We start from the raw sequence: 15,039 nt of genomic DNA on the forward strand, positions 1-15,039 counted from the left end.
GCTTGCCCGGCTGACATTCTGGCGTGTATCTATTCTCATGAATCTGACACCACAGAAGGTATTAATCATAAAATCATTTGAAACATTATGACGTAGATTATATTCCCAGAAACAGATTATTGATAGGTTTAGATTAAGTCGTCCTTATGTCAGCTCATGCAATTAAACAAGTGGTTGGTGGAATAAGAGGTTTAGCATCCTATACTAACAAGACATTGGAATTCAGTTTAAATTGATGCAGGAAATTGCCGTGAAAAAAAAAATCAAAACAAGGTGTTTTCTTAATTTTCTTAGGAAATATTCTTGGGAAAACTGAAAATTGAAATTATTTTTTTTTTATTAAACTGCAATATTTTTTCTTCATAATGAATTATCGGACAGGTATAAACACCTCATTAGTTAATTAATGACTAAACTTTTACCGCAAGTGGGTGGGGGGTGTCCTTGTCCCTTTTTCAACCTATATCTATCTAGTTACAGTATATCTATCTATCTATCTATCTATCTATCCATCTATCTATCTATCTATCCAGGGGCCATGTCCTGGACGTAGACTGTCAATTGCCTCCACCTGGTCCTCTCTCTCTCTGTACAAATTGTCCAGCTGTTACAGTCTCATTTACATCCTCCTGTAAGTTGTACAGAAACTGTTTCCTTTGCCGGCCTCTTGCTCTTCTCCTCTCTATCTTTCCCGTAAAGCACAAAAGTTTGATCTTTCCTTATGACATGTACCAGAAATTCCATCTGCCTCCTCCTTATCCCTTTTATAAGTGATCACTCCTGATTCACTCTTATCAATACCTTCTCATTTGTTACTCTCTCTCTCTCTCTCTCTCTCTCTCTCTCTCTCTCTCTCTCTCTCTCTCTCTCTCTCTCTCTCTCTCTCCCCAACATTCTTCTGTACAGCCATAATTTAGCTGCTTTTTATTTTTATTTCTCGACCAGTCAAACCAAATGGTTTTCTCCATATTTGCTCTTCGTTACGAAAACGGCCTGACCCACTCATCGGTGAATTCTTACCTCCGCCAATGCAGATGGGAGGTGGTTATGTTTTCAACCCTGTGTGTGTGTGTGTATGTATGTATGTTTATGAACAGCTTCCTGGCCACAATTTTACTCGCAGAATAATGAAACTTTCAGGGATTATTTGTTATGTTGTGTCGTGGAAGTGGTTCCATTTTGAAAGTCCTAGGTCAAAGGTCGATCAAAAGGTCAAGAAATAAGCTGCCTCGGACGTTTGCCCTCTACTGAGTGCCCCTTTAGTTTTTAAATAAGTTTTTAATCTAAGAATAGGAAGTCTTATATAGTGATAAACTCACTTAACAGTTCGTTTAGTATAAAAGTAAAAAGTTGAATTCGTTTTGCAGGAATTAATGTTGTTACTAATGTTTCATGTGGACATTTCCGGCGAAAATATCATCTTGACGAAACAATAGTGGTTATTAATGATCCACATGACTGCGTAAGGCCTCAATATTGTCTTTAATATTTTGTGGACCAACTTGGATAGGAGGCGTGACTATAGTTTTGTGTGTACTTCAATTACTCCTTAAAACTAGTTTTAATTCTTTGTCAATTTTGTGGCCGTCGTAAATGGTAGCGTTCATAAAAATGTTTGCTACTTGATATAAAGATGTTTTGTATGTAAGGAAATTTGTTGTTTATATTGATCTACAACTAGAGGGGCACTCAGTAGAGCGCAGGCCTCCTCCGCAGCAGTTTATTTCTCGACCTTTTGCTGGACATTGACCTTGACCTTTCACCTTAATCTTACAATTACTGTGTATATGTTATAATACCGATTTTTACATGGTTTTAGTAATTTATTTCATATATACCACATCTGGCTACCATATGAACTTGGGATATTTTGTATATTTGTAATAAAATCATTCGACAGAAGAGACGAAGATGGATGTGGCAGAGATGAGAATGTTGAGATGGATGTGTGGGGTGACAAGAAGAGATAAGATACGGAATGAGGTAATTAGGGGTACCACAATAAGATAAGATCCAAGAAAGTAGACTGAGGTGGTATGGTCATGTCATGAGAAGAGATGAACAGTATATTGGGAGGAGAGTGACGGAAATGGAGGTACAGGGAACGAGAAGGAGAGGGAGACCAAAGCGAAGGTGGGTGGACTGTATCAAGGATGATCTTCGATCAAAGGGATTAACCGCTGATGAAGTGTGGGACAGAGGTAGATGGAGAATGCTGGTCAGAAACATCGACTCCACATAGAAGTGGGAAAAGATGTAGACAAAGAAGAATAAGAAGAAAAAGAAGAAGAAGAAGGATTATCTCACCATCTACACTGTTAGAAAAACAGTAATTTTAGCCGGAAATTCTTAGTGAAATATAAATGGTTCTCAACTGTATTTCAGTAAAATACAGACAACCGTAGTTTTACGTTACTTCGTTATTATCTTTTACGTGTCCAAGGTCCGTATTTTATGCCAATTTCTTCAATTCCAAATCATAAGCTTTGCAATTTCTTAAATTCATTTTATAATCACCAGGTTTGACCAACTTAGTGCAGTTTATATATTCTATTTGTCATTAGTCTTGAACTTGCATTTTTTTTTTTCTAAAATGTCCTTACCTTTGTGAGGGATCCTTATTCTATCCTTATTTCCTTATTTTTTTTTTTGTTTGGGTTCCCCCAGGTCCCTCAGTGTGAGGCACCTCGTATATCCATCAGAGAGTTGCTAATACATCTTTCGGTGTATTTTGCATCTTCCAGTCTTGGATGGTCTGGGATGCATCTTAGGTATTTATCGAGCTTATTCTTAAACACATCTACGCTCACTCCTGATATGTTTCTTAGATGAGCTGGCAGCACATTAAATAGTCGCTGCATTATCGATGCTGGTGCGTAGTGGATTAATGTCCTGTGCGCCTTTCTTAGTTTACCTGGTATATTTTTTGGCACTATTAATCTACCTCGGCTTGCTCTTTCTGATATTTTTAGCTCCATGATGTTTATATGGCACATATCACACGTTATAAGTAGCAGACTTATCTCCTCTTCTATAATTAAAATCTAGCCCAGGTAACAATTACTTTAAAATAAAAGTATTTACCACTTCATCATCGTATACATTGCTTAATCATTATTTTAGGTTTTAATTTTCCAATTTTCATCATCTCTGTGTTGGCCACCATAGTTTGAACTCTGTTTACTTCTTCCTCCCTGACCTTTTCACCAGCATTTCCATTTGAAGTTGACCTCGTATTGAGAACTAGTTTAATCTTCAGTGCATGTTCAACATCATATTCCCTTTTAGTGATTCTAGTTTATCTAGTTATTAGTAGATTTTTTCCCTTGACTTTATCAGTATATATAATTTTCTATACTTTTGGGTCCATCAGTGTTTGACGTGTTAACTTAATTCCATAATCTTTGTCAGCTTGTCCACTTTTTCAGTAAAATTGTATATAATCTACAAATTTAATACTAGTAGATTTTTTCCTTTATCAGCATATGTCATTTTCTCATGTTTAGGTCCATCAGTGTTTGAAATGTTAACTTGATTAATTCCACAATGTCTATCAGCTTGTCCACCTTTTCATTAAAATTGTATATCGTCTGCAAATAGTTTAAACTTCTCTTCATGCTCCTGTAGTACTTTTGATAGACTAATAACATAGATACACAATAAATCTGGGCCCAGTAAACTCCCCTGGGGGTACCCCTCTGTTTAATTATTCATATAATGAAAGAGTTTCCAATTTTTACACAGCCTTTTCTATCAAACAAGAAATCTTTTAAATATTCAAATGCTTGATGGATCGTAATATTAGTAGCAATTTTAGACAATAATCTGATAGATTTTAACCCAAATCGTATAAAATGTTATGGATAATCATATATCAGGGATAACTACGTCTCCACAGTGTTAATGTGTATGATTACTGCTTATTATGATAAATTTGGAACCAGTTTTAGACAATAATCTGATAGATTTTAACACAAATCGTACAAAATGTTATGGATAATCTTATAACTTGGCTAAATACATTTACACACAGAGTTACTGTGTACAAATATTGTTTTTTTAGGTAAATTTGAGGATAATTTTGAAAATTCCATAGACCCGGATTCTCAATTCTCGCCCCAAGAAGTAAAAGAAGAACTCTTGTAAACAAGACCGTAGGGGTGCCATTTGTACGATAATTTTTCTACATGTACGATTATTTTAGGTCCGGTATGATGTACGATGCATACATTAGGTATATACATATGTGTGTGTATGTGTTTAATTAAACATTTATAATAAAATATTATGAAATAAGTCAATCATGTAACTCCTCAATAATTATGCTGAAAGTGTGTACGATAATTTTGTTTTGAAAAACGAGAATATTAAGGCTCATGTACGATATTCCAGTGGTAATACTCAGTGGCAACATTTCTTCCCGTCCAAAAAGTTTATCATATATATCTTCATTTAACTTTGTTCTGTAAGTATGACAAAGTAAAATAAATGAAGATAAAGCTTTATTTAATGCTGTAGGTGTCATTATATGAATTAAAAGCTTGAAAACTTAATTATATTTTCAGATATTAACCGATATTGAAACACGATTTCTCGTACGATATCGGAGGCGCTTCGTACATACAAAACGTGTTTTTAAATTGAACTGAGACTTTTTATTAATTAAATATAGGTATTTATAAGTAATGAATATATATTATACATGTTTTACGAAACAATTACTTTAGATATACAGTATAATTTGATTTAACAGCTTTAATTAGGTGAAGGCCAAGACTAGCCTAGGCTACCCTAAGATAGTTCGGTGTAGATATTTGCTATTGAAAATTAATATTAACTATGAACTAGGAATTAAGCTGTACCTTAGTATATATAACTAGCTTTTATTGGAAGTAACATGAAATTCTGGTTGAGTAAGTTTTTCATTTGTGATAACAATGCTTTTTACGTGTTGCAGAGATTCCGTGAATCACTTAGAAATACCTATGTCCTAGATTAGGTTAGGTAAGTGGGATACAGAAGCGCGATACCTAAACAAGCAAAGATATTGTGGATTAGAACGGGTTAGAAAGCGAGATTGCAATATACAGATAGTCCGAAACTTGAATTTGGTGCCTTTGTACATCAGCGGCCAGTTCCTCACGCGTTCATTAAAAAGGGACGTCAACTTACCTAACCTACATGCCGTGTCCTTACCTACTTACCTAACGGGGTAGTGGGGGTTAACGCCCCCCTGCCACCCCCTTACGCTGCCGTATTTTAAGTTAGGCATAATAATACAGGTGGATGCTGTCGTACATACACCCCTTGAGCATAATTAGTTCCAAGAAGCGGTTTTTAAGTCGATTTTCGTTACATTTTGGCGTAGGGGTGTATGTACGATAGTAGCCACCTGTATGTATTGCTATGACTAACTTAGAATACGGCAGTATAAGTAGGTTTATATGAAATAGATGTCAGGTTATCATAAATGTTTTTTCTATTTTACCGCATTAAAGGATTTGATATTTTTTTATAACAGTATTTCTTTATCTTATCTTTCTTATTTTCAGTTAGATTTGTTTGTTTGTTTCACCAAATATTTGTAAGTTTGGACCTTCTATATACATGTGCCTCTGCGTCGATGACAATTTATGGCAAGATTATACAATACTACAATGACCTATGGAGAGAACAAGACTATTAAATGATGTATTTTAAGGTGATTTGAATGATTTTGATAAAGAGGACTGGTGGAAACCCATAGTTTTTCCAACGCAATTACTAACCTTTGTTCTTTAATGGGAGAATGAACTTGGCAGTTATTATTATTATTACTATCCAAGCTACAACCCTAGTTGGAAAAGCAAGAAGCTATAAGCCCAGGGGCTCCAACAGGGAAAAATAGCCCAGTGAGGAAAGGAAATAAGGAAATAAATAAATGAAGAGAACAAATTAACAATAAATCATTCTAAAAAAAGTAGCAACGTCAAAACAGACATGTCATATATAAACTATTAACAACATTAAAAACAAATATGTCATAAATAAACTATAAAAAGACTCATGTTAAAAACGTACAAATAGATGTTAGCAGTAGGCGGTAGATGCTGGGTAGTGGTGGGACAGCCCCGCCTCTTCTGCCGGCTGCAATCTAATTGAGGTTACAGTTTGCTAAAGGGGAAACAACCTTTCAGGGTAACTACCTGCCGGGTGTTTATACCTCGTTAAAAGTTTTAATTGCCGTATTTATAGGTAGTAGGTTGGCCTGGGCACCAACCGCTCGTTGAGATACTACCGCTAGAGAGGTATGGGGTCCTTTGACGGGCCAGACAGTACTACATAGGACCTTCTCTCTGGTTACGGTTCTTTCCCTTTTCCTACACAGACACTGAATAGTCTGGCCTATTTTTTACAGATTCTCCTCTATCCTCATACACCTGACAACACTGAGATTACCAAGCAATTCTTCTTCACCCAAGGTGTTAACTACTGCACTGTAATTGTTCAGTGGCCACTCTCCTCTTGGTAAGGGTAGAAGAGACTCTTCAGCTATGGTAAGCAGCTCTTCTAGGAGAAGGACACTGTAAAATCAAACCATTGTTCTCTAGTCTTGGGTAGTGCCATAACCTCTGTACCATGGTCTTCCACCGTCTTGGGTTAGAGTTGTTTTGCTTGAGGGTACACTCGGGCACACTTCTATCTAGTTTCTCTTCCTCTTGTTTTGTTGAAGTTTTGATAGTTTATATAGGAAATATTTATTTTAATGTTACTATACTTAATATATTTAATTTTTCTTTATTTCCTTTCCTCACTGGGCTATTTTCCCTGTTGGGGCCCCTGGGGTTATAGCATCCTGCTTTTCCAACTTGGGTTGTAGCTTAGCATTTAATAATAATAATAATCCCAGCTTCGATGTTATCCTTCTCCTGTGAGTAAAGAACTCAGGTTTGTATAATTAGCAAAATACAAATTACTTTTTAAATTTGTTATTTTTAATCTGGGTTAGACAAGTTAATTTAAAACCTTGTAAAAATACTTTTGAGTTCTAGCCATTCAATGTGAGGATCTGTAGTAAATGCCTTTTACAGTACTGCTACTGGAGGCATCAATGTCGTGCAGATACCGAGGGGAATGCGTCTAAAATTGAATTGTACATAAAGATAAGCTAAAGTATTTGTAAAATGAAAATTTTGTACTAGAAAATCAATTGTTTAAAAAATTTTTTTACTCTGTTGTGATATTCATTATGCTTATACATTGCTCTAGTACATGTTTAGATATATTACTGTATTTAATACATTGGATTTTATTGATTACTGTACTGTATTATTTGCTGATCTTCTCCATGACAATTTCAGGAGCTTTTGCCATGACATCGAAAATGTACGACGCCGTACGCCAGGCTCTGGGGACGTCGCGCTTCGTCGCCACGGGTCAGGTTGGAGGCGGATGCATCAACGAGGGGGAAGTGGATCACGGAAAAGGTACAGCATTTGAAGTACGTTAACTCCTTCATATAAAATCTTCTAGTACTGTATGTGGAAAAGGTATTTCATCCTTATCATGTCTTTTCAAACGGTATTTTGATAAATTATATGTGATTCAAATGAACGAGTTATTGCACAGTTCTCTTCAATCACATGTCCCTTTTCTACCTTGCTTTCTGAGCCATTATATGAGTTATTCACTGCTTAATTCCATTTGAACCACTTCATTGACTTATCCAATTTCCTAATCATCTCGATTTTTGAAATATCTATGACGTCCATATTATTTTCAATTGTGCTTCCCCACACTTCCCCTTGTCTGCACTTTTCCCGCCCGCACACACACATGACCATTATCTTTTGATTTGTTATAAGTCAAGAGCTTGAAGCAGACATATGACAAAAGAAGGAAAGAAGAATTAGACTGGAAAGAGTTTGGTGGGGGGGACAACAAATGGAAAGACTCATTAGATATGAAACATGTTGAAATGAAGATCTAGGCTTAAATTGCCTAGAATTCAAGGGAGCTGTGAACAAAATCTGTAGGTCTGACTCCACGTAGAGGTTACTACTTAATGGTGTAGTACAGAAAAGTACACTATAGATATAGGTCAAATTGTGTTTGCTGCGTATATACAGTTTTCATACCATCATACCTTTACAAATATTTTTTTTTCTTTCTTTTTAACAGTGTGATGAAGAAATATCTCCTTTCAAGTCTTCCCGGACTTTAATGTTTTTCAGTACGAAGGTTATATAGTTCAGTTTCCCCATTTTCAAGTGAAACTTTTGATGGGCAGCAGATAAGTTCAGGGCCCTGAAGTCAGTCGGTATGGGTTGATGGGAAAGCAGCAGTTACGAAACTTATGAACAGTTCATTTAAGATCAGGTTAGTGATGACAGTAGGGCTATTATTGAGGCAGTTCTCATCATGTTTTAAACATGTTCCTTGGTAGTGCTATTTTTATAGCTAGAAAGGACTGAAGAGGCTCGTTTTATATATAATTTCTCCCTCATCTGTAATTCCTCTGGTTTTTAATGTTCAAGAATATTGGGCAAAGGGTGAAGACTAGTTTATCTGAATAGCCGTAGTATTATCACCAGCTAAGTTACAACCCTAGTTGGAAAAGCAGGATGCTGTAAGCCCAAGGACTCCATTAGGGAAGAATGGCTCAGTCAGGAAACAGATAGAATAGTGTGCCTGAGTGTACCCTCAAGCAAGAGAACTCTACCCCAGGACAGTGGAAGACCATGGCACAGAGGCCATGGCACTATCCAAGACTGGAGTGTCCTTCTAGAAGAGCTGCTTACCATAGCTAGAGAGTCTCGTCTACCCTTACCAATAGGAAAGTAGCCACTGAACGATTGCAGTGCAGTAGTTAACCCCTTGAGAGAATAGCTGGAAAGAGACATCTTTAGAAAGGTGAAAAAATCTCATTGAAAAAGAAAGGGGTTACTTGAAATGCATGGGGTTTATGGTTTTGATCGATGTGATAAGAAATTTATAGTTACCCAGTGAGGAAAGGAAAATAAAATATTTGAAGAAGAGTAACAACATTAAAATAAATATTTCCTTTAAAAACTTTAACAAAACAAGAGGAAGAGAAATAAGATAGAATAGTGAGCTTTAGTGTACCTCCAAGCAAGAGAACTCTAACCCAAGACGATTTTTATCCATGTATATAATTTCTTTTAACCCTTTTACCCCCAAAGGACGTACTGGTACGTTTCACAAAACTCATCCCTTTACCCCCATGGACGTACCGGTATGTCCTTGCAAAAAAATGCTATAATATTTTTCAATATTAATCTTACCCGATAATCATGTAGCTGTCAACTCTGTTGCCGACAGAAATCTACGGTAGGGATACGCCAGCGATCGCTATACAGGTGGGGGTGAACACCACAGCGCCATCTGTGGTCAGGTACTCTAGTGCTTCTTGTCAACACCACCTCAATTTTTCCTCTGTCGTGCCTCCGGCTAGACCTACATGGATACGCTGTTGATTCTGGAGTTACTGCTCACGATTTGGTGATGTATTTGCTCTAGAGTTTAGCCTTCGCTATTCAGGAAGCTATATCATTAGCTTAGCAAGTTTTTGGAATTAATTTGATTAATTTTGGTACGAAGAGAGTATGAACTCTCTTTCACTTTTAAATGGCCGACCCTTCCCTTAGACGGAAGTGTTGGTGTCGAAGAGAGTATAGACTCTCTTAATTTTGCTTAACAAAGTTATAGATTTATTTTATATCTCTCCGCCTTTTATAGGCCTCTTTGATTAACTTCCTTTTATTATAAACTTATTAAAATTAATTTTTATATTTGTTTATATTCGACCTTTCCTAATAGTAGGCGGTCTTTTCTTGGAACCGAAGTTAATTAACTTTGAGCCCGTCATTTCGTTTTTACCTGTTAACATATTATGCCATTTTAATGTTTTTGAAAGAATTTCTTTGATAGTCTTGTACTGTTTTCAAAGTTGAACTAACGTTTTGTTTTGTCTCTGCAGTTGTTGACGTTCAGAACGTTCAACTTGCGCTCTATCGTTACGATAGAGAGAGAGTCTATCACGGTGTCACGTTGCAGTAAGAGTAAACCGATTCTAGCGTTTTGTTCATTCTTTCTTAGCTTAAATGGTTCTATTCTAATAAAGGAACTTTTTATTTGGGAAACCTTTCAGTTTTTTTCCTTTAACAATAATATGTTTTAACGATATATATAATTGGGCTCTTCTCTCAGGTGCTAAGTCAAGAGAGAGAGAGAGGGAGAGAGAGGAGGGTAAACGTTTCGTTCAAGCGGGTAACGTTGTTATCGTTTTTGCTCTTCTCCCTAGTCTCTTTAGGGGAAGAAGGTAAACGTTTCTAGAGTTTTATTCTTGTTCTCAGACTTTATGCGGTGAGAGATTTTAAACGTAGTTTATTTGATCTAGTGTTTAATCTCTTTTCCAGCCACTGAATTATTTATCTTTCATTATGTTTTTCTGTTACATTGTAATACTGTTTTCGCAATTACTAACTTTTAATGAAGGATAGAATTGCGTGTTTCAGGTACAAACCACTTAGTTTTGAGTTCAGTGAAATAAGTGCAAACAGAAAATCAAAAGTGATAAAGTGATAAGCGCATAGTGTTACAGTGTTGCGTTCGAGGGTTCGTCTGTTCGTGCCAGTTGTTCGCCTAGTCTGGGACCTCTTACAAGCTCCCAAGCCCAGGGGAGAAGTAATGTCGAAGGACTTATGGGTTCAGCAGGCCTTGATCGACGAACAGACGTTTCCCTCCGTGGTTTCGGGTGTAACCAACTCACGTAGCCGACGTGATCACCCCACCCACACAAAGACGAGAGAGCCCATTTATTCCTCGTCTGCGGAAGAGGTTTCTCGCAGAAACCATGGACCAAATCTTGCAGCTTTTAAGTGTAAGTCGGTCCCTTCCGCGCAAGTCCAACTCCTAGGTGGTGCCATTAGCACTGGGTCAGTTCGGACTTGCTGCAGTACGACAACTGCACACCTCCCAGAGAGGCAAGGTGGTATCGCAACAGATGCAGGAGTTTCAGGCAGAGAAGGTTAACACACCTCCTCCTGCGAGCGCTCCTCCACCTCTACGCAGTCCAGCCTGCCAGACGTATGATGTTGAGGTTCCTCAAGCTACCTCCATGCGTGAGCTGCCGCGTTGGGAGTTGCCAGATACCAGCTCTGTGCAGCAACCTCCCCTTTCCTTGAGGCAGGAGCCTCTTGCCACGCGGCAACCTCCTCAACACTTGAGGCAGGAGCCTTATGCTTTGCAGCAACCTCCTCTACCCTTGAGGTAGGAGCCTCTTGCGTTGCGACTACCTCCTCCATCCTCGAGGCAGCTACCTCTTGCGGTGCGACAACCTCCACCATCCTCGAGGCAGCAACCTCAACTCCACCTCTGCGCAGTCCACCCTGCCAGACGTATGATGTTGAGGTTCCTCAACCTACCTCCACGCGTGAGCTACCGCATTGGGAGTTGCCAGATACCAGCGCTATGCAGCAACCTCTTGCGTTGCGGCAACCTCCACCATCCTTGAGGCAGCAACCTCAACTCTTGAGGCAAGAACCTCAACTCTTGAATGGGCTCTCGTGGCATGGTTGGTTTCGACCTGGCCTTTCATTAGAAGGGGCTAGCGTTCGATCCCAAGTATGAGGTAGAAATTTATTTCTATTTGAACACGATGTTGTGTTGATATTTATCCATATTGACTCATTAGGGGTAATTTGAATGAATTACTACCAATTGTGTCACGTAGTGGCCCGGGGAAATCTGGTAAAACTCGCTGGTAAAGAGACTGATGTCTCACCAGGTAAATCCTCGGACAGCTAGATTAGTGTCAGGTTCAGATTTCTTTAAAAAATCCTCCTCTACCCATCAGGCAGCCTCATGCTTATGAGGAGCCTCATGCTATGCGGCATCCTCCTCAAACCATGAGGCAAAAGCCTCATGCTATGCGGCAACCGCCTCAACCCATGAGGCAGGAGCCTCATACTATGCGGCATCCTCCTCAACGCATGCAGCATAAGCCTCATCCCTTGCAGCTTGAGCCTCATCCCATGCAGCATGAGTCTCATACCATGCAGCATGAGCCTCATCCCATGCAGCATGAGCCTCATCCCATGCAGCATAAGCCGCACGCCATGCAACATGCTCTGCTTACCTTACAGCATGCTCTACATACAGCATGCTCTACATACAGCATGCTCTGCATACCTTACCGCATGCTTCTCAGTCACACATCTTTGGTTGTTGCCAACTCACTAGACTGTCAAGCAGTTTCATACGTTGCCTTCTAGTCTGCTGCTTTTGCACCAGTGAAACCCTCACTGAGAGAACTTAGCTTTTCTCGGATATGGTTCCTGTAGATGAGAAAGTGCTATTCTCCCTCCTTCTGATTTTCCCTTGAGGACTCTGTCATTTGGAGAGGAGCCTTTAGCTGCTTAGCCTCCTATGGACTTTTATTTAAGCATAGCATGCTTCCAGGGAGGGTAATGGTTCCACTTCAGTCGCTAACCCCGTCTGTTACCACACCTGCTCCCATAGACCTTGAGCTGTGTTGCAAGACATGCAGTCCAAGCTTAGTCCTTGTTAGAGGATTTTTTGTTTACGGAGTCAGTGTGTCACTGGGAAGACGTTCAACAACCAGCAGAAGTGTCTTGTTGTGACGCAGTGCGACAACCTCAGCAACCCGATAAGGAGTTGTCTGTACGACCCAGACAGTCTAGACAGCTTCGGGTTGTCACTGTACTTCCTCGCTTCCCCATGGTTGACAGTTCACAGACTGTGCAGCAGTACCATGATCTTGTGTCCGGCTCCGTCAGACGACTAGCTTTTAAGAGCTCCCACAAGTCGTCGCTGTCTGGAGATTCTCAGATGGACTATGGATCTGACCAAGGAACTGGGCCTCCTGGTCAATTTTGAGGAGTCCCAGCTCGTCCCATCCCAGACCATTGTCTACCTGGGTATGGATCTTCAGAGTCGAGCTTTTCGGGCTTTTCCGTCGACCCCAAAGATATACTAAGCCCTAGATTGCATCCAGAGCATGCTGAGAAGGAACCGATGCTCAGTCAGGTAGTGGATGAGTCTAACAGGGACACTTTCATCGCTGGCACTGTTCATCGAGTTAGGGAGACCCCACCTCCCCCCCTTCAGTATCATCTAGCGGCTCACTGGATAAAGGACATGACGCTAGAGACGATCTCAGTTCCTGTTTCCGAAGAGAGGAGGTCTACTCTCACGTGGTGAAAGAACAGCTTTCTTCTCAAGGAAGTCTACCTTTGGCTGTTCAGAAACCCGACCGCCGTCTCTTCTCTGACGCATCAGACACGGGCTGGGGTGCGAATTTGGACGGACAGGAATGCTCGGGAACATGGAATCAGGAGCTAAGGACACTTCACATCTATTGCAAGGAGCTGTTGGCGGTTCATCTGACCTTGATAAACTTCAAGTCCCTCCAGCTTAACAAGGTGGTGGAGGTGGACTCTGACTACACCACAGCCTTGGCTTACATCTCCAAGCAGGGAGGGACTCATTCGTGGAAGTTGTTCTAGATCGCAAGGGACCTCCTCATCTGGTTAAAAGATCGAAAGCTCATGCTGGTAACGAGGTTCATTCAGGGCGATATGAATGTCATGGCAGATCGCCTTAGCCGGAAGGGTCAGGTCATCCCCACAGAGTGGACCCTTCACAAGAATGTTTGCAGCAGACTTTGGGCCCTGTGGGGTCAGCCAACCATAGATCTGTTCGCTACCTCGATAACCTAGAGGCTCCCGTTGTATTGTTCTCCGATTCCAGACCCAGCAGCAGTTCACGTGGATGCTTTTCTGCTGGATTGGTCCCATCTCGACCTGTATGCATTCCCGCCGTTCAAGATTGTCAACAGGGTACTTCAGAAGTTCGCCTCTCGCAAAGGGACACGGCTGACGTTGGTTGGCTCCGCTCTGACCCGCGAGAGAATGGTTCATAGAGGTACTGCAATGGCTGGTCGACATTCCCAGGACTCTTCCTCTAGGAGTGGACCTTCTACGTCTACCTCACGTAAAGAAGGTACATCCTAACCTCCACGCTCTTCGTCTGACTGCCTTCAGACTTTCGAAAGACTCTCAAGAGCTAGGGGCTTTTCGAAGGGGGCAGCCAGAGCGATTGCCAGAGCAAGGAGGACATCCACTCTCAGAGTCTATCAGTCTAAAGGGGAAGTCTTCCGAAGCTGGTACAAGCCAATGCAGTTTCCTCATCCAGTACCACTGTAACCCAGATTGCTGACTTCCTGTTACATCTAAGGAACGTAAGATCCCTTTCAGCTCCTACGATTAAGGGTTACAGAAGTATGTTGGCAGCGGTCTTCCGCCACAGAGGCTTGGATCTTTCCACCAACAAAGATCTACAGGACCTCCCTAGGTCTTTTAAGACCTCAAAGGAACGTCGGTTGTCCACTCCAGGCTGGAATCTAGACGTGGTCCTAAGGTTCCTTATGTCATCAAGATTTGAACCTCTCCAATCAGCCTCTTTTAAGGACCTCACATTAAAAACTCTTTTCCTCGTGTGCTTGACAACAGCTAAAAGAGTAAGTGAGATCCACGCCTTCAGCAGGAACATAGTTTTCACATCTGAAACGGCTACATGTTCCTTGCAGCTCGGTTTTTTGCTAAAACGAGCTTCCTTCACGTCCTTGGCCTAAGTCGTTCGAGATCCCAAGCCTGTCCAACTTGGTGGGGGACGAACTGGAGAGAGTACTTTGCCCAGTTAGAGCTCTTAGGTACTATCTAAAAAGGTCATAACCTTTACGAGGACAATCAGAAGCCTTATGGTGGGCTATCTAGAAGCCTTCTCTTCCAAGGTCTAAGAACTCAGTTTCTTACCTATTCAGGCTCCTGATTAGGGAAGCACATTCTCATCTGAAGGAAGAAGACCTTGCTTTGCTGAAGGTAAGGACACATGAAGTGAGAGCTGTGGCTACTTCAGTGGCCCTCAAACAGAACCGTTCTCTGCAGAGTGTTATGGATGCAACCTATTGGAGAAGCAAGTCAGTGTTCGCATCATTCTATCTCAAAGATGTCCAGT

At 40.4% G+C, this 15,039-nt stretch overlaps 1 protein-coding gene across 5 annotated transcripts in view; it reads left to right on the forward strand.

The window, feature by feature from the left end:
- Positions 1 to 15,039, forward strand: part of LOC137637288 (ketosamine-3-kinase-like) — a 65,816-nt gene that overhangs the window by 548 nt on the left and 50,229 nt on the right. For 4 of the 5 annotated variants that reach the window (XM_068369537.1, XM_068369536.1, XM_068369538.1 and 1 more), the window contains exons 1-2: positions 4,401 to 4,465; positions 7,341 to 7,466. In XM_068369537.1, the coding sequence (XP_068225638.1) occupies positions 7,352 to 7,466 (115 nt within the window). In that variant the 5' untranslated portion in view covers positions 4,401 to 4,465; positions 7,341 to 7,351. Of the gene's footprint in view, positions 1 to 4,400; positions 4,466 to 7,340; positions 7,467 to 15,039 lie in introns of those variants that run through there. The other variant, XM_068369535.1, reaches the window with a different exon arrangement.

The sequence above is a fragment of the Palaemon carinicauda genome, unplaced genomic scaffold (assembly GCF_036898095.1).
Source record: "Palaemon carinicauda isolate YSFRI2023 unplaced genomic scaffold, ASM3689809v2 scaffold632, whole genome shotgun sequence".
Lineage (NCBI taxonomy): Eukaryota > Metazoa > Arthropoda > Malacostraca > Decapoda > Palaemonidae > Palaemon > Palaemon carinicauda.